The following is a 21,240-nucleotide window of genomic DNA, read 5'->3' on the forward strand; positions in this document are numbered from 1 at the left end:
CAAATTTTTCCATCTTCTTTTCTAAATATAAAAAAAAAATTTCAACAGAATTTTCCACCTATTTTTGAAGTATCAATTAAAAATTCTTCATTCATGATTATTTTCAACCTACTCACTTATTGATAATTTTAAAAAAATTCAATTTTTATTTTTCAAAATTGATGAAAATTTTTTTTTCTGTTTTATAAAAAAGAGAAATAAAAAAAAATTCTAGAACAAGCTTCTCTTGTTTTTTTTTTTTGTTAACGGTGACTCGTCTTTGTGGCTGCGTTCGCTTCCATTTCACGCTCAGGTGACTATTGTATTATATTTACTTGATGCCGACCAAAAGATTGAGGGTTATGCGTTTGACGTTTATACCCTAGATTGCCAAGTTTCTTATCCTGCCCCTGTTAAATTGCCCAGGAGCATGAGAAACATGTCGAATGAAATGATTTTCCTTTTTCTATTGTCGACAATTTTTTTGGCCCCCTCCTTTTGGTTAAAATAAAATTAAGAAAAATTAAAAAATCATGTTTTTTTGAAAAATTCAAATAAAAAAATTTTCCTTTCTTGGTTTTCCACCTTTTATTTTTATTTTCTAAATTTTTCCATTGATTTTCTAACTCTTGAAAGTTTTCCACCTTTATTTTCCTCTATTGGGTTCCATCTTCAAAATTTAATTAATATTTAAACCTTTTCAATGATAATTTTTCTATTTGAAATTTTTGATTTTCCACCTTTTTTCCTTAGATTTTCCACCTTCTAGAAGTTTTCCACCTTCATTTTTCTCAATTGATTTTCATTTTCCAAATTTATTCATTATGTTTTATTTTCCACTTTTTTGTAAAAGATTTTCCACCTTCCAGTTATTTTCCACCTTCATTTTCCGGATTTACATGATTTTTGTTTATTTTTAAATGTCTTTCCACCTCTAAACATTTTTCTCACAAATTTTTCAGGTACTAAGAATTTTTCAACTTTCATTTTCCACCTTTTTACTCTAGATTTTTATTTTCTGTAACATTCCCCACCTACGTTTGTACTTTCCAATTTTCTTTTGTAAATATATATTAAAAACATAGTTTTCCACCTTTTTTTGATGTCAAATATAAATGTAATTATTTTTCCAAAGTATAAGGTGGAAAATAAATTTTCCCAAGAGAAGAAACTGTGTTGGGAAAATTGGAAAATTTTTTTACAATTATAAAATCTAATTTTTCCAATTATTTTAAACGAGATACATTGTATAATTTATTTTTTGCTTCTTCTTTCGTTTTAATTTTTTTATTCTATTTTTTCGTGGCTCATTTAATATATATATAAATTTTTTTTTTTTTACTTTAATCCCAGGATAATTGAGTCTTTCCAAAAAGCCAAAGGAAATACGAGAATCACCGTTAGCCGTTATTGGATAGCTGGTGATTGTGTCGTAATAAGATTTCATTTTTATCCTCTTTATCTACACTAAACGCCATTAAAACGTCCTAGAAACATTTCAGTAATTCCGTGTGGTCACGACCTCTACCACGATCATAAAACGAGATGACTGCACGGCCGCTCCTCGCAATACGTTTTGACGTGCCTGTTGCGGATTTTCATACATATATATATATATATATATATATATATATATATATATATATATATACATATATACACCTATTTTTTTCCCCAAACTTTCGAAATAGAAAAATAAATACAATTTTTAAAGTGTTATTTCTAAAATGTCGGTAATGTAGGAATCTAATTTGAAAAAAATTAATTGGGAAATTAAAAAAATAGTTGTGTGGCACTTAGCTTAGGCATAGAATAAGCGAATTCTACAAAAATCGTAGAAATAGCGCTTATAGTTTTTGAAATAAATTGTCTGAAAATCGGTCGGTAATGTAGAAATCCAACTAAAACATGCGAAAATCGAAAAAAATAATTGTAACGTTAAATTTAGTCATAAAATAAGAAAATACTACCAAATTACAGAGTAAGAATTTCGTGACGTCGAAAAAAAATGAAAAAAAAATACCGCTTGGGTATTACTTGTTCCAATGTTTCCTCTTCTTTCGTTTCACGGACACCAGCAGAAACCTTATTCGAACCCTCAGTGAACTTCGCCCTCTGTTTCGCCCACCCCTTTCATCCCACCCCCCTCTCTTTTCTTTCTCCCTTATTGCCTTTTCTCTATCACTGCTTTTTCGCTCCTTTCTCTTTTACCTCCACTTTCTTCTGACTAGTGTCGAACCCCCCCCCCATGCACCGCAGTCAGGACTTTTCTTCGATTTTCCACGTAAAGTTTCTCTCTCGCGCTTCCCCCTCCCCCCCTCTCTCTGTCGAGGCGTCTGCGACGAGGGCGTGAACGTCGACTGGTTACAATTTCAAGCAGACAATTTTACCCCCCCCTCTTCCACTTCTCTCTTTCACCATTTGGCTCTTCAACCCTCTCCTCCCTCTTTACCTTTCTTTCATTATTTCTTTTCGTATACCCCCCCTCCTCTCTCTCTCTCTCTCTCTCTCTCTCTCTCTCTCTCTCTCTCTTTCCCTCTGTCTGAACTTCTTTGTAACGTTTTTCCACTTACGGGAAGGGGGGCGGTGAATGAAGTGGGGGGGGGGGGGTAATAGAAATGCGAGCCGTCAACTTACCGCGTGTTAATGGAAAATACATTTAACCCCTTTTGAAGGACTAGTCGCTTTTTTTTTTTAAACTAGAAATAATGGTGTTGGACTTATACGCACACACGAGACATTTATTTGAAACAAAAAAACTGTTACTATACGATTTCTTTTTGTGAAAAAAAAAATTATTTTTTTTTAATTCTGATTGCAATGGAAAACCTTTTTTTGGGGGGGAAAAACTGAATTCGGTCGGTAATGTAGAAATTTAACTAAAAATAGAGGAAATTGAGAAAAAATAGTTGTGGCATTTAGCTAAGATTGTAATTAAGTGAATGATGGAAAAAGATAATGAAAATACTCCTAACATTATTCGAGTAAACACACGAGCAAAAATGCACGATTGTCGGTAATGTAGAAATCTAACTGAAACTTTCGAAAATTGAAAAAAAAAATTATCCTTTGTGGCATTTAGCTACTATCGTAAATAAGCGAATTATACAAAACTAACAAAGAAATCCTAATAGTACTTTTAAAAAAACGCGAAAAAATTACACGATTGTCGGTAATATAGTAATCTGATAAAAACTTTTGTAAATATCAAAAAAAAAACTATTGTGGCATTTAGCTACTACCGTAAATAAGCGAATTATACAAAACTAACAAAGAAATCCTAATAGTACTTTTAAAAAAACGCGAAAAAATTACACGATTGTCGGTAATATAGTAATCTGATAAAAACTTTTGTAAATATAAAAAAAAAACTATTGTGGCATTTAGCTACTACCGTAAATAAGCGAATTATACAAAACTGACAAAAATAAATATTTTCCAAGTTATTTCTTTCTTAGTTATTTTTTTCATTTATTAATCGAGATTAAAAATAAAAAAATATTTAAAAAAAAATGAAAAAAAATGTAAATTTAAAAGCCTTTAAAAAACGACTTCGTTTTTCAAGGGTGACGGTTGTCCCTGGAAACCAGAGTGCTTTAGAGATGGTGAACGCTAAAGCGTGGGGGGTGAGAAGGGGTGGAAAGCGACATGAGGGGATTGAAGCTTTTTATCTGAAAAAAGGGGAATTTAAGACACCGCTTTTCGCCCCCTTTCGATATATAGTCGAGACTACCTGTATGTATTATTAATGAATCACACACCGAGACACACATCCAAGCATATGAGGAGCTGGAAAGTAAAACTCGCTCTCCGTTCGGATGGACTCCGTAGAGCCAGTCAAACATTTGAAAAAGTGATGAAAATTGAAATTCAAAATTTTGAATTTTGAAAAGTACTACATTATAGGAAATTAAAAGGCGCATCTTTTTTTCCTTTGAAATTTTTTTATAAAACGAATATTTTAGTTTCTAGAGACCAAAAACTGAGAAATTTAAATTGTTAAATTTAATTAAGTTTTAAAACATAAATCATCGTATCTCCGACAATTATTAATGAATTTGATTCAAATTTGAGATGTACACGTAATAGGGTCTACTGAAGGCGACAAAATAATGAAAAATTAAAAAATCATTAATTGTTTAAATTTTTTTTAATAAAAATTGTGACCAGTTGATAATAACGTTTTCTTACTTTCATCGACAAAAAGTCTGCGGGGAACTTTGTAGTTTAGAAAACTTCCAGTGAGACATTTGTTTATCACTATATAAGGAAGTTTTCTGTAAAATATTAAACCAATTCATTGAAAACTTTAAAAATTATTCAAGTTTTAAGAAAGCGCGGTCGACGCGCAAGTAAGTCCTAACGCTATTCGTACAGACAGCTGTTCCGTGCTAATGATGCTAATAATACATTTTTTTGTTATTATTTATTAACAAATAGTTCAACAGTTTCTTTGTATATACATTGTTAATGTTAAATTTTTTTATTACCTTATATTTACTAATTTTTTTCAAATTTTTTTTTTTATTATTTCACTTAATTTCGATACATACACTTTATAATGATGATATATAAATACAGAAAGTATTACAAATATCTTATTAACTTTCTAAAGTTTATAAAACTAAACAATCCTAAAACCAAAATTTTATTTTATATAATTAAAATTGAATTTAAAAAAATTTATTTTACAGAACGTTAATTTTCCATTTATTCAAAATGACAAAAAATTTGTAAATTATATTTGTTCAATAAAATAACATGGTAATTACAGAATTGAACATTGTAGTATTAATTGTCAACAAACTTTAATTCTGAATAGGCAATAATAATAATAATAATAATAATAATAAAGAAATTTATACTTTAATGTGAAAATCTAATTATATTTCATGCACGGAACAGCTGTCTGTACGAATAGCGTTAGGACTTACTTGCGCGTCGACCGCGCTTTCTTAAAACTTGAATAATTTTTAAAGTTTTCAATGAATTGGTTTAATATTTTACAGAAAACTTCCTTATATAGTGATAAACAAATGTCTCACTGGAAGTTTTCTAAACTACAAAGTTCCCCGCAGACTTTTTGTCGATGAAAGTAAGAAAACGTTATTATCAACTGGTCACAATTTTTATTAAAAAAAATTTAAACAATTAATGATTTTTTAATTTTTCATTATTTTGTCGCCTTCAGTAGACCCTATTACGTGTACATCTCAAATTTGAATCAAATTCATTAATAATTGTCGGAGATACGATGATTTATGTTTTAAAACTTAATTAAATTTAACAATTTAAATTTCTCAGTTTTTGGTCTCTAGAAACTAAAATATTCGTTTTATAAAAAAATTTCAAAGGAAAAAAAGATGCGCCTTTTAATTTCCTATAATGTAGTACTTTTCAAAATTCAAAATTTTGAATTTCAATTTTCATCACTTTTTCAAATGTTTGACTGGCTCTACGGAGTCCATCCGAGCGGAGAGCGAGTTTTACTTTCCAGCTCCTCATATATATATATAGTGATGATGAAACAGCCTTAGGCTATCTCGCCTTGTAAAATTCTATTACTAATGAACCTCAACAATAGTCGATTCAATTTTCTTTTTTTTCCGAAAAAAATTTTATTTATATATATATTTTGTATAAATATTTTATTATTTAGTGTATTTGTATGTTTTCAATTAAAAAATTTTTTTTTTAAATTCTATGCATTTTTTGTTCAAATTAAAAAACAAAAAAAAAAGACGATAAGTGTAAATTAGCAACGTGAGTATCCCACTTGGAAAGATTCTTCCGAAAGTGCCCCCTGGAAGTTCTATCAGAATTCCGTCGGAATTCCATAGGAGTTCCAAAGAATTTCCGATGGTATTCCGGCGGAATTCCGATTAATTTTTTGAAAAAAATTTAGAATCCTAATTCCGTCGGAATCCTATCGGAAATTCTTTGGAACTCCGATGGAATTCCGACGGAATTACGTTGGAAGTTCCGGCGGAATTCTGATAGAACCTCCAGGGGGCACTTTCTGGGGAATCTTTCCAAGTGGGATTGCGGAGGTTTTTTTTTTTTGGTGGAAATGAGTTTTGTCTCAGGGAAAGAAGGGGGAGGGGGTAAATACAATTGTTGGACAGCTCGCGAACCGCAGAAAACAGAGTAAATAGAGATTGTGTGTATATATTGTTGATAGGTAGGTAGGTAACGACCAAGAGACCACCTACGATCTTATGACGTCGTCGCCCTCGTCGCTAGGGGATTTTTCTACATTTCCGACTTTATTTTGACTTTAAAAATGTTACCTCCGAGTCTCTCTCTCTCTCTCTCTCATTTTTTTACTCTCTTTTACTGACTTGTCTTGACGGCTAAAAACCCTCTGAAGGCGACGCCTCCGCAACGACATTAACTGCCTTCCAATTTGTCAGAGTGCCTCTCTCTCTCTCTCTCTCTCTCTCTCTCTCTCTCTCTCTCTCTCTCTCTCTTTTTACACTCTTTTTATCTCTTGTTTTCCTCCCACATTTGAGCAAACTACCTTACACTCTCCAAAATTTTTATTCCACATTTTCACTGTTTTTGTCCTCTCTTTCTTTTTTTCCTCCATTCTTCTATTTTTTTCATCCTTTTGTGTTTTTTTCACTCCTCTATTATTTTTTTTACACCTCTTTTTCTTACTCTTTGTATTTTTCCTCCACTTTTTTGGTTTTTTATGCTTTTTTTACTCTCTCCTGTTTTTCCTCCACTCCTCAATTTTTTAACCCTTTTTTTTAATCTTTCCTTCTTATTATCCTACACTCCTCTATTTTTTTTATCCCTTTTTTTATCCTCTCTCTTGTTTTTCCTCCACTTCTCTAATTATTTATCCCCTCTTTTCTTTGATTTTTTTGTCTTTTATTATTATCCGCCTTTCTAATTTCTCCCATTTTTTTTTGATAGACAGTCAGACAGACAAGGAAAAGAGAGTAAAAAGCATTTTTTTTATTAATTAATTTAAAAAATTTTGTTTCTAATAAAAGGAAAAAAGTAATGAATAAAACAGAAAAATAATGAAACAAAGAGAGAAAATTATATTTAATAATAAAACCGAAGAAAGAATAAATTGAGGAAGAAATAAAGAAAGAGAGGGAGAAAGAGAGAGAAATAATAAAAAGAGAGAATGAGAGACACACGTGCGCACTCTCTTTCTTTCTTTCTTGGCGAACACGAAGTCAAGAGAACCTGACACGAAGCTGCCAAGTGCCCTCGAGGCGTTAGATTTATGTTTGATTTACGCCCGAGCAAGCGCATAACTCTTTTCCTTGGCTGCGTCAATGTCGAAAGAGGTTTTCAAACCAGCCTCGCGCACAACGATAGCTGCTGGCTAAAGCAGCAAGTGCCGGAAAATTATCCAGAAAGGTGTAATTTTCCTCATCAAAAATAAAGACATCAAATAATAAATGATTTGAAATCATACATATGGGATTTCCTATGGCGCATATATATATATATATATATAATCCACTCAATAAGCTTCTGCTTATACATATATCTATATATAAATAATTCACATATAAATCTTATTTTTAAATTAAAAAAATAAAATTTCTATATTTTCCCATCTTTTGCTTTATTTATTTTTATCCTCTTGTCCTTTTTTTAATATTCCACCTTATGTAATTTTTAATTTTCCATCTCTTGTTACTTGAATTTTTTACCTATTGTTTATTATATTTTTTCACTTTTTATTACTTTAATTTTCCATCTCCTGTTACTTGAATTTTCTACCGTTTATTATATTTTTCCACTTTTTATTACTTTAATTTTCTATCTTTTTTTTTGTTAATGGAAATTTCCAACCTTTTTTTTTAATTTTCCACCTTATATCTTTTCCACTACTTGTTGACTATTTTTATATTTAATTTTCTCGAAATTTTCCACCTTTTTTCGCTGCAATTTGTATAATTATTATAATCATAACGACATTTTAATTATAATTTGAAAAAAAGTTGTTTTTCTTTTTTTTTTGTAAAATTGTCAAATACTTTAAAGCTTGTTTTTTTTCTTCTATTCCATTTATTTATTTATTTTTTTTGCCCCTCCTTCACTTTGTTTTCATTTCCTGACATATCCAACGATTTTTATTTACCCTTCTCATTTTCTTTGGCAAGTAGCTTTTCCTCTGATTTATTATTCTTATCTTCCTTCTCTCCTATAATGTCTTATTTTTTTTCGACACGCACATACAAACATATATATATAGTATAACTTACAATCTTTCCCATCAGAAATCTCCACTTGGCCTACTTTTATCACCTTCCTCCCCTCTTATAACTTACAATAATTTTCTCCCTATTCCAACACATTGTCTTTTCCTAATTTATTTTCCCCATTTCTTCAGCATATCTTTCTGGATCTTTTTTTTCATTTCTCCCACCCTCCCACTGGAATTTCGTTCCATGCTGTGGTTTTCATAATTTTAAATATTGTAATTTTAATTATTATTATTATTTTATTTATTACTATTATTATTTTTTATTATATTATATTATTATTATTATTATCATTATTATTATACGTTATAATTATAAATATTATAAAATTATAATATATATTATAAAATTAATATTATTTTAAAATTAGAATTCATATTAATTTTTACATTGTAAAAAAAATTTTTAAATTTAATTTTTATTAAAAAATACTCAAAATTTATTATTTTTTTTTAGAGAGGGTGGAAAAATTTTTTCTCAAAAATATATAAATTATTGCTGAACTAATTATAATCATAATTAATGATGCATTGTAATCACTTATCATTATTAATAGCCTGACATTAGGAACAAAGATATAGTATTCGTATATATATCACGATAAGCCGCAATTTATCATTTTAATTAGAAATCTATTGATACCGTGATAATTTGGACGCACATTTTGATACCGAAATTATGATAGTATTCAATTTTTTTTTTCACAAAAGGAGGAAAAATAACATTTTTTATCTTTACTAATTTTTTTCTCAATTTATATTACATTAATAATAATATTAATAATATTAATTACATTATGGGTTTGTAATTAATTTTTTTAATAATGTATTAATAAAAAGTAAAAAAAAATATTTAAAAAAAACAACATAATAAATGTTTTTGTTTGTTAAATTTTCCACCTTCTGTGTCAATTAAATTTTCTGTATTTTATTACTTGAATTTTCCACCTTATATATATATATTAAATTTTCCATATTTTGACACTTGATTTTTCCACCTTCTGACTATTTAATTTTTTTTATACTTTAATTTTTCATCTTCTGTCTATTAAAATTTTCCGATTTTCGATACTTGAATTTTCCACCTTTAATTGTTATATTTTTATCATTTATTTAGAAAATTTTCTACCTATGAAATTTCATTATTTGCAATTTCAAACTTTTTCGTACTTGAATTTTCCACCTTTTTTTTACTTGATTTTCCCACCTTTTGTTACTCAAAATTTGTCCACCTTTTGTTGAATAAGAAGGTAACGAAAATTTTTATAATGTATATATATATATTTTTTATTCATTGACAAATTCTGAAATTCATGAAAGATAAATTTCTTTTCTAGTTTACTTGACTATTATCCTCTTCAATCATACAATTTTCTATATATCCAATTACACAAAAGTCAGGAAACCGTCCTTAAGACTTCTTTAGAAATATTTCTCACTGACTTTTGTGTTCTCTCTCTCTCTCTCTCTCTCTCTCTCTCTCTTTCTCATTTATTGCCCTCTCCTCGACATTGAGGCAGGAAGCTTCATTTAAATTGAATTTCTCTTTGAGAATCCACTTTTTTTTTTATTCGAAAAAAGATAAAATCCGAATTCATTTAACCTTTTGTTGATTTGAAAAAAAAAAAAAAAAAATTCCATTCTTTTTTCATTAAAATAAATTCCACTTCCTCCCTAATAACATCTGAACCTTGACTTTTAACCTAGTTTTTGTTTCTATATATCCATATTCACAATCAAGTAACACGTGATGTTATTAAAAAAAAGATTAATGAAATTTCTTTTTATTTTCAATTTATTTTTAATTTAACACAATTTTTTACTTTTATTTTGGCTTTATTTATTGTTTTGTTTTCAATTTAATAGTAAATTTTTTAATATCGCATTTTTTTGTTACTCGAATTTTCCACCTACTGTATGTAAAAAATTTTCCACCTTTTGCTACTTGTACTTCTCCGTCTTGTATTTACTAAATTTCTTCCCGAGTTTCTTCCTACTTTTCATTGTTACTCCGTATTTTCCACCTTCTATTTATTATTTTTCCTCTTTGTTACTTAATTTTTCCACCTACTTTTACTTGAATCTTTTTACCTATTGCTAATTAAATTGTCCACACTATGTTACTTGATTTTTTTACCCGTTATATGTTTATTGTATTTTTCCACCATTAAATTTTCCACCTTCTGCTTATTTTACTTGAATTTTCCACCTTCTTATTCTTGAATATTTTCCCATTATATGTTTATTGCATTTTTTTTCCACCTTCAAATTTTCAATTTTCCACCTTCTGTTAAAAATCCTTACCATTTTGCTCCCTGAATTTTCCACCTTCTTATACTTAAATATTCCCGTTATATGTTTATTGCATTTTTCCACCTTCAAATTTTCAATTTTCCACCTTCTGTTAAAATCCTTACCATTTTGCTCCCTGAATTTTCCACCTTTTTCACTGGAGTAAACATATTTTTCAAAAAAAAAAAAAAAAAAAAAAATTGAAAAAAAAATTGAAAAATCATCGGTTACTGAATTTTTCCACCTTGAATACAATGACCTATACATAGATGTTTTTTATTCCTCGGAAGCGGAACCTATATTATATTTATATATCCTAATAGAAAATAAAAGTAACGTGGGAGTATAGAAAACGATGTTGTGAGATTGCAAGTTGGTGACGAGGATGCGGGATTGGTGGTATAGGTAAAAAGGCGCGGGGATTGCGACGGGAACAAGTGCAGTGGTATCAGAAGAACGTGGTGAGGAGTAAGCGAGAAATACGAAGAGAGAGAGAGAGCAAGAGAGAGCGGCTTGGGTGGGGGGTGGTGGGTACACGAAACTATTGGAGGAGTGAGTTAGGGTCGACAGGCACCACTATGCATACCGTCACACCCTGCGACACGCTCCAAATTTGAAATTTAAATTCAGTACGTCTCATGGGACCCAAATTTACATATATACACATACCTACACATATTTATATTATATTTTATATATTATATTATATATATATAAACTACTATTTTATTATTTTATATTATAAATAGTGTTTATTATTTAGATATAATTTTTTCTCACTTTCATTTTTTTGTTGCTTTTTTAACCTTTTTTTATATAATTTCTAACCTTCTGTTACTTAAATTTTCCACCAATTTATTAATTTATAAATAATAACCGATCAAAAACCTCTATATTTTCCGAGAAATCGAAAAAAATAAATTTTTTAATTTAGGTGAGACATTAGCCGCGTGGCTTAAGGCACTACCATTCCTGATAATAATATATTATATTAATATAATAATAATTGTAATAATGTATTATTATTATTATTGTTGTTGTATAATTAGAAATATGTACACTAGTTATTTTAGTTATATTTACTTATGTATGTGTAGAAAAAAGAGAGGGAAATAAGCCCTCATATACATATAGACGCACCAGGTTTGGATTGCTAACTTTGCGGTCGTTTTCTTCTCGAGAGAGTAACCGGTCCGTTAACTTGTTTCCGCTTCTCTGTAAACACGTTTGGCTTTATTAATTCTATAGTTAGAAAATGGGACCTGTGCAACATCTTTTCCTTATCAAGTTTTGAATAATATAGTTTTCTCCTGGTATTTTGCAATTCTTATAATTTTTTTTTTATTTTTATTTCCTTTTTTATGGAGTAAAAAGGTTGGACTTGGATTATATATATATATATGTAGTTTATATGTACATAAATTTTTTAATTTTTACAAATATTTTTTAACATGTGAATATTTTATATTTTCCACTTTTTTTTAACGTCAATTTTCCAAAATTTTATTTTAAAATAAATTTTCCATCTTTGTTTATTTTTTTAAATTCAGTGTGTAATATTTCCACTTTCTTTGACTAGTTTTCAACCTTTTTTTTTTTGTTAATTTTTGCCATCTTCTGTTAAAAGTGTTTTCCATCTTCTATTTTCCAAATTTTCCACCTTCTGTTAATCAAAAATTAAAGCATTTATAAATTTTCCATCTTTTGTTACTTAAGTATTATCCATCTTTTTATTTGTTTTTCCATCTTGTGTTACAATAGTTTTCAATCTTCTATTTTTTTTTATTTTCCCACCTTTTGTAATTTAAATATTTCACCTTCTATATTTATTACATTTCCCACCTTCTGTTATTCGAGCCACCTTACTATTTATTTGATCAATTTTCCACCTTTTACCACAGTTTTCCCACATTTGTTAGATTTTCCACCTTCTATTTGACAATTTCCACTTTTTTCCGATAGTTTAATTTTCCACCTTTAGTAAATAAAAATTTCAACCTTTTATTTCAATTTCCCACCTTCTGTAGGTATACTATTTAATACTAAATTAATTAGAAATATTTTAATTTTCAAATAATAGGGGAAAACAAATCTGAATTGAAGGTGGGAAATTAGAGGTTGGTGAATGAAATTAAAAATTCGTGGGAAAAGAGGTTGATCATCTTTTCATTATTTTTTTTAAATATTATAATACACAGAGAGAAGACGAAGCCTCTTCGTAGATATTACGGTCGACCTGGAATTTCGCAGTAACGGTGTGGTAGTGGTAGTGGTGGCGGCAGCAATTAAAATAGGCGTCTTTCTTTTCTCTTCAATCCTTTCGCGAGAGAGCTGGACCACGAAAAACAGTTATCTTAACGACCTGCACGAAATGCGATACCACAGACAATGTGAATCTTTTGCCCTAATGATTATTAACATTTTTTTTCTTTTAAATATATATATATATATATATATATATTGTATCAAATTGCAGTTACGTTAAAATGGTATTTATGTAATTATTCTTTTAATGAGATTAAGACTAATTATACTTCTTTTTCTCTCTCTAGTGTATTTTTAAGATAAATTAGACCATCTCGCCACCCTTTTTTCGTACACAAAAAAAATATTCTTCCTTTAAGAGGAAAATTTCTCATCTAAAGATTTCCTCTCAATTTAATAGCAAAATTAAGAATCCTCTCAAATTGAGAATTTTCGTCTAAATAATGTTCCTCTCAATTTAATAGTAAAATTAAGAATCCTCTCAAATTAAGAATTTTCGTCTAATAATGTTCCTCTGAATTTATTAGCAAAATAGAAAAAGTCCTCTCAAATTAAGAATATATTTTTTTCACTCTTTGGGAATGCGAGTCCTTTTAAATTGAGAGGACAAATAAGTAAAAACCCTCAGTATAATGAAGAATATATTTTGTTTTATATTCTTAAGAAGGATAGTCCTTTTAAATTAAGAGGACATAAAAAAAGTGGCGAATCCTCTTAAATTAAAAATAAAAAATATATATATAATTTTTTTTCAATTTCCTCAATTTATATATAAAATCTTTGACTGTGATGGACTCTCATCCCCTATAGGATAAGAGGGGCAAGGTATGTGGAGGCGATATGTCTGTTTGAGGAATACGAGGAGGGCGTAGAGAATCGATGTTGAACGTCCCCGCTGTCTATAACCGCATGTTAATCAGCCAATGTCGAAACGGATTTCGATAACTAGATTTCGCACGACAGACGGATTAATCTTGATTGGGATGTCATGGAAACATCCTCCAATTGGTCCACTATATGAGATTAGACCCTTAAGACGTTTTTCAATTTCTCTCTCACTCGCTCACTTTTTTTATTTTATTTTTTTACTTTTTACTTTTCTTTTTTTTTATTCACTCACTCTCGCTCTTTCTGTCATATTGATAAAATCAAAGTGAAAAAAAAATTATTGATTAGGACGGATTAATTAAATTGCTTCTGGGAATTGAGGTCAATAATTCTCGGAATCGTCGAAGAGATTTGGAGGGAAAATTGATTTGAAATATTATTGAAATAATAAAGTAATAGGAAATAGGTTTTTTTTAAAAAAAAAAAAAAAAAGGAAAGGTTAAGAGAAATGCAGGAAAATTTAATTTCCTTTTTTTTCTATTTGTAAAGAAATTATTTGAAATTTTCCACCTTCGTTTTTTTTTTACTTTTTACATTAAGATAAATAAAGTGGAAATTTATTTTCTGTTTTTCCACTTTTTATTTTCCACCTTAAAGTATTTTTTCTAAAGAGGAAAAATAATTTTCCACGTTTGGTATTTTAAAAACTTTTAAAATTTTTCCACCTTATTTTTCATTTATAACGTTTTTCACAAATCAAGATAGAAAAATTGAAAAGGGAAATTTTTTTTCCTTTAGGTGGAAAAACTACATTAACATAAAATAAAAAGGTGGAAAGTTTTCTCATAAGTTGAAAAACTTGGGAAAGCATTCATTAAAAAATTACCTAGAAGGTATAAAATTATTAGATTAAAAAGAAAATAGAATTTCCCACCAGCATAAAGGAGTTTTCCCACCCAACAGAAAAAAATAAAAAGGTGGAAAATTTCTCGAGAAGTTGAAAAATTCCTTAAAACATTCACAAAGAAAATATCAAAATGGAGAATTATTTGTTTAAAATTTTAGAGTTTTTTCCATACTAGCAAAATTAAAGAAGGTGGAAAATTTTTCTCACAAGTTGGAAAACTCGTGAAAATATTGACAAAAGAAAATTTTTCAAGGTGGAAAATTACTTTAAATAGAAAAATAGTTTTTCCACCTACATAAAACAAAATTATTTTTTTTTTAAAAAAAAAATAGGCAAATTGTAAAAGAAAATTGAAATTCCTTTTTGGTGGAAAAACCGCTCTTGTTATTGTAGGTGAATTTTCAAGGTCAAAAAAAGAGAAAGGATCATTTTTTTTTTGGTCTCTTTTTATTTTTTTGTAATTGAGAAATGGGGGCGCGTCTCTGTGGTCGGTAAGCTGATGGTGGATAGGATGAAGTTTTTGAGGTAGCAAATACACAAGGGGGTTGGTGGGGGGTAGTGGTCGCGTCCCGGTCGATACCAAACATACACATACACACGTACTATACTTGGTTTATATATATATATATATGTATAGTGCTGCTTTCTACATTGCGTGTACACACCAAGTACATGTGCAATTCTCCCTTGTACAGGTCCCAGCAAAACCTTCTACCGTCTAGACTCATAAATCTAAAAGAAATCAAATTAACAAAAATAGAAATTAATAAATTTACCCCCCCCCCTTTAGTTTTTCTTTTTAATAAAATAAAATTATCCTCACTATATAGTTTTACTAATAAAATTAATTTTTATATTCAATTAAAAATAAATATTTTAATATTTGAACACGGAAAAAAAACTTTACCTAAAACAGCGATACGTTTCATTGAAATAGAGAAAATTTTCCCTATTCTAGAGAAACATATCTCTATTACAGATAATTTTTTTTTTCGTAAAAATATTGTTTTTTAGAATTTGTTTTTCGTAGTTTAGTAAAAATAATTTTTTTTCTGTTATTTTAGTGGATTTTTCAAAATAAATTATAAATTTCATTTTTTTTAGTACGTTTTTCAATATTCTTGATTACTTGCCGCAGTGAAAAAAATTCCTTTTTTCAAAAAAAGAAATTTTAACGAATTTTTTCAATTGAATGTTAATTAGGAGTGTAAAGTCTAATTAGAAGTGTGAATCGGTTTTTTTTTTAAACATATACATACATGCAAAACGAGTAGGTCTCTCGAAGGCTCGTTAGCTTTCTCCACTTGCCTCTCTCTTTCTCTTTTACTCTTGTAGTCTATATCTGCCTTTAGGCGATGGTGTTCCTTCTTCCTTGCTCAATTTCCCTTGGCAAAGGTGCAGTGCGTCGGATCTCGAGAACGTGAAATCGGCCATTTTGAAAGGAAACGCGTGGCGCACTTTGTAATGAATTTTTTCTTTTTTTTTTTTTTATCATCAAAACAGAAATAACATTTAGATAATTATTATTTTGTTGACAAAAAAAAATTGCTTTTTTATTGGTGCGAAACTACATTTTTTTTGCTTATGAAGTTTGTTTACTACATTGTTGCGCAATCTAATATTACAAATAATGTTACTGCGGGGGTCTAATAATGTCTAGAATTTTACTGCGCAGCAAAATATCGAAAATAGTGCTACTGCGCAGCCAAAATAATATTTAGAATTTTACTGCGCAGCGTGACGTTAAAAATAGCATTACTGCGCAGCTTAATACCACTAAGAGTCTTACTGCGCAGCTTATTATTGCCCAAAGTCTTTCTGCGCAATCGCAAAATAAAAAATACGCCACTGCGCATGCGTAGGTTTTGGCGCCAAATTCAATTTTCACGTTTCGTTTTTTTTTTAATTTTAATAATTTTTAATCGAAAAATTTATTTATTTTTTTTTTTTTTTGAAGACAATAGAAAATAATTTTTTGTTAAAGTTGAATGGAGAGAGAGAGAGAGAGGTCAGAGAGTCGTTAAATTGGCCTCTTGCTGTGACAAGTTTTAACCGCATGATATTTTTACACATACCACTCATTAAAAGTCATTTTTATCTTCATGAGTGCCTTTTATTTTTCTGCTTGCAGTCGTTCTCTTGGACACAACGACGGAGGAGAGCTTGGAATGGACACGTTACCCCTATGGACCACAAGCGAGCACACCCGGCGTAAGTACCTTTATATTTGCATTATAAATTCTCCGAAATTGCGATATTATACAAAAGAACAATAGATTTTTGTGAAAATTTTTTTTTTTTTGTTTTTTTTGTTCAACCAACTCTCGAGAGAACCCACACACAGAGTTTTAGTCATTAATATTTTTTTAAAAATCCAGAAATTAAATTTTTTTGTGGGGCGGGGGTATTTTAAGATTGTTTGTCAAATATTTTCCGTTTTTTTCAAATTTATTCGATTAAAACTGTAAAGACCCTTTAAAAAAGTGCGGAAGGTCTTAGAGACCGAGTGTGTGGTTTATGTATCAAAAAAATCAAAGGTGTTTTTTTATCCTAAACGCCCCGGGAAAATATTTGCAACCTTTTGTTTCGTTTAAATTCCACATCTCTATTTTCTTTTGTAGTTGTCATAAATTGCAAAACATTTAATAATGGAAGCTTCCTTATTTTTTCTTTCTCCTTCTAATTAATAGATGGTTACTTTTTTTTTTATGCTCTAACTCAATAATTGGTTGGGTACATTGAGACTTTGTTGAATGTTTCAAAAGGAATAAGGGAGTGGGGGGGGGGGGTAAAAATGAAAAGAACGTTTTCACGAGAAATACAAGTTCTGTGTATGGTCAGCGTTCACGAGGATGAGATGGGTGCAAAAAATATATATAAGGATTCGCAAACGCAACGGTACCACTGCGCAAACCAGTCCCAAGCACGTTGCATTAAATCATAAAACTCGCTCTCGTGAGTCGCATTTTCTCTCTCTCTTTGTTTCTTTTTTTTCTCTTTACTGTATGGTCCACACTTGAGAGAGAAAGAGAGGCAAATGGGAGAGTAGACAGTTTCCAGATACATTAAGCACTCGAAATTTTCGTTGCCCTCTCTTTGTTTGTCTGTCAGTCCGTCTCTCTTTCTATTTTTCTTCTTTTTTTACTCCTCTTTTTATTTTTTCGGTCTTCTCCCTTTCTGCATTCTTTTCTCTCTTTCTATTTTATTTTCATTTTTCTGTTTCTATTTTCCCTTCTGTTTTATTAACTCTTTTCTCCACTTCACTAGGTAGTGGGAAAATATTCCTCGTAGTGATAAAAAAAAGAAAAAAATTGTTCTGCGTTCAAAAAACAAATGGTATTTTATCACTGCAATGAGAATTTTAGTCACGGCTTCTCTGAAGCAGATAGAACTTACTGCGCAGCCTTAGAACGATTTTTGAATTTTCGTGATCTATTGCGCATCTGCTGCGCAATAGCTTTCTATGGCACTTAGAGCTGCGCAGTAAATGTCCACGTTCTCCTTGGAGGTAAAACCAATTTTTTTACACTTCAACTTTTTAATTTTTGACACTTCAATAAGACAAAAATTATTTTTCAATGTCACCGAAGGTAAAAATCTCATTTTTCGGCATTTCTATGATAGTAAATATTTTTTCTCTTGATCTTTTGATATTTTACGTCATATTCCGTATGTAGGTTAAAAGAACATAAAACATAAAACTTGTGAATTTATTGACTCCAAAGTGTAAATTAATTTTTTTTTCTCTTAATACAAAAAATATTTTTTTCCAACCTTTACGGTATCCAGAAAGAGGGGGGATTCGTTCTAATTTCGCTAATTCGCTAAAAAAAAAAAAAAATTCTCTACTTTTTCACCGAAGTGTTTAAAAAGAAGTGCGAAAAAAATCAAACAAACTTGACGCGTTCGTATTACTTACGAGAAAAAAAAGATAGGTGGGGGGGGGGAAGGAAATACCCACAGACACCGATTAGCGATACTTCACTAACTGGCAAAAGTACAAAAGAGACTAAATGATGCTGAAACTGAAAAAAAAATAATTTGAGCACGCAGTTGGCTTTCGACCTCCCATTCTCTTATTCCCCATTCCATTATACACATATCCCCCTATATTCCCCCATCCCCACGGACATGTGAGGGGGGGGTGTAAGTCCTACAAAAAAATTCCAATTCTTTAATTTTTTCAATTATGAATCTTCTTGGAGAGGGGGGCTGCCCTTCTATCGCCCCCTCTCCCATTGAAAAATTTTTGATAGTCGGCACGTATGTATCTCTCTCTCTCTAATTTGTCCGTTCAAACAAAAAGCAATTTGTTGCCCTTGGAACTTTTAGCTGCCCCCCACAGCCCCCCTTTTTCTCTTCGTACCGACAATTTTCTCATTCTGTAAGTGAATAATTTTTTTGTAAGAGAGAAAAAAAAGAGGAGAGAAAAATAATTGAGAAGAGGTGATCAAGTTTGGGAAGAAATAGTAGAGAGGGGTGGAGAAGAAGAAGGGGGGGCGAACAGACAGGCTAAGGTTGATTTAAACCTGTCTGGTGGCCCGCTGCGAGTTTAACAACTGAAAAACAAACATGGCGCCCAGTGCAGCACCGGTCTTCAAGAGAACCCCCCTCCCACCCCCACCCCCCTTTTACTCGTTGGGCACGGGGGCCACCTTTTTGGTTGTTGTTTATCTCCCTCGTGAAATATCGTGAGGAACGGGATATTTTTTTCACGCGCATATTTTCGAGAAAATTATCACAAAAATGTGATATTTATAGTTCCCCCCCCCCCTATTTTTCCTCCTATATCAATATTTGTATATTAAAACAATAACAAATACCCCCTCCATTTTAAAGCAAATAATTCCCCCCCCCACACCCCGACAGACAATTTTTATGTAAAGTAGGGGCCCACTTGGAAAGATTCCCCGGAAAGTGCCCCCTGGAGGTTGTATCAGAATTCCGCCGGGACTTCCAACGTAATTCCGTCGGAATTCCATCGGAGTTCCAAAGAATTTCCGACGGAATTCCAACGGAACTTGGAAAGATTCCACGGAAAAGGACCCCTGGAGGTTCTATCAGAATTCCGCAGGAACTTCCAACGTAATTCCGACGGAATTCCATCGGAGTTCTAAAGAATTTCCGACGGAATTCCGATTAATTTTTTTCAATATTTTTAGAGACCTAATTCCGTCAGAATCCCATCGGAAATTCTTTGGAATTCCGTCGGAATTACGTTGGAAGTTCCGGCGGAATTCTGATAGAACCTCCAAGAGGTACTTCCCGGGAATCTTTCCAAGGGGAGGGGCGGTATAAAAAAACCAAATTTGAAAAATTTCGGTATTTTAGTAAAAAAAAACACTGTATAGAGTTTTTCGGAAAGGGGGGCAAATGAGTCTTTTACTAAAAAAAGGGGGGTAGGAAAAAATTGATAACCATATATAGTTAAAAAAAATGAGAGAAAGAAATATGGATAGAGAGGGAAATAATAATAATAATAAGAAAAAAGAAAGAAACGATTTGATATCGACGACACGCTGAGGGCATGGGGGGAAGAAAAAGTGGGGGTGGTGGTAGGTAGACCTCACCATATAGACATGAAACCGGAGTCAGATATCATTACGTGACATCGTCAGAAATTCACATTAAGGAAACGCATTTAGATTCAGATATTCACCCCTCTCGACTTCCTTTACCCTCCCCCCTTTTTTACCCTTACCGCCTCCAACCTACATACCCCCCTTTTCCATATATATATGCTTATCCAGTTTTTTTCTTCTATCTAAATATAGATAAAAAAAATTATTTTTAAAACTTTTTTTTATCATAAATAAAATTAGTAATTAGTAATTATTTTTAATATATAAAAAATTCGCCCTCCCTTTTTTTAAAAAAGAAAACTATAAAAATTATTTTTATTAAAATATTAAATATAATATTAATAAAATTTAAAAAAAATGTCTTTTGAAAAAAGAAATCTTTTTTAAAAATTGGATTAATAATGTAAAAATTTTTATTTTTTTTTTTTTGTATAAAACTATATTTAATATATTGCAAGCTACAAGAGTGAGAGAGAAAGAGAATTTATTATATACGCCAATAGCTTGTTCAAATAGTCGAAGCTAATTCTGTTTTTGGCTGTTTGTTCTGACGCTATTCGCCCTGAGGCAACGTATATTAATAACCCTTTAGATCCCTCCCTCCCTCCCTTTCTCTTGACACCACGCTTCTCACTTTTGTCTTCATTCTATCATCGTGATCTCTTTTCTCTATCAATGAAGCAACCCCCTAAAGACGTGTAGTTATAATTATATTATGATGTTAATATACTCTCTTTGAGAAAAGTGATTAAGAAACACAAGCAGAGGGGTTTTAGTTAAGTTTCTCTCTTGAATAGAATTTGCCATTGAATAACGCTTCACCGTCTGGAAAACAATACTGAATTCAATGTTATTTTGTTTTTGATCTTGTACCTCTTTTGTTGTTGGTAATCGTATTTTCTGGTTGAAAATGTCTAAAGTGGTCCAATATAGGCTCAAAGACGGCTGAAAGTAGGACAAATTTTAAGTTAGAAGTAGGTTTAATATATAGTTTCTAACTAGGCCCAAAAGTAGAGTCAATATGGATGTAAAGTAGGTCTAAAAATAGAACTAAAATAAGTTCAAATTAGACTTAAAGTAGGGCTAAAGTTGGAAAAAAAGTAGGTCCAATATAGTTTTAAACTAGGTCCAAAGTAGACCCAAAATAGCGCCAA

The 21,240-nt window shown here is 30.5% G+C and overlaps 1 protein-coding gene across 17 annotated transcripts in view; it reads left to right on the top strand.

Moving 5' to 3' along the window:
* Positions 1 to 21,240, top strand: part of LOC127277516 (ephrin type-B receptor 1) — a 195,439-nt gene that overhangs the window by 118,093 nt on the left and 56,106 nt on the right. For all 17 annotated transcript variants that reach the window (XM_051298693.1, XM_051298704.1, XM_051298705.1 and 14 more), the window contains one exon: positions 16,636 to 16,715. In XM_051298693.1, the coding sequence (XP_051154650.1) occupies positions 16,636 to 16,715 (80 nt within the window). The remainder of the gene's footprint in view (positions 1 to 16,635; positions 16,716 to 21,240) is intronic.

The sequence above is a fragment of the Leptopilina boulardi genome, unplaced genomic scaffold (genome assembly GCF_019393585.1).
Source record: "Leptopilina boulardi isolate dan_hultmark-lab unplaced genomic scaffold, ZJU_Lbou_2.1 LbouV2_169, whole genome shotgun sequence".
NCBI classification, from domain to species: Eukaryota; Metazoa; Arthropoda; class Insecta; order Hymenoptera; family Figitidae; genus Leptopilina; species Leptopilina boulardi.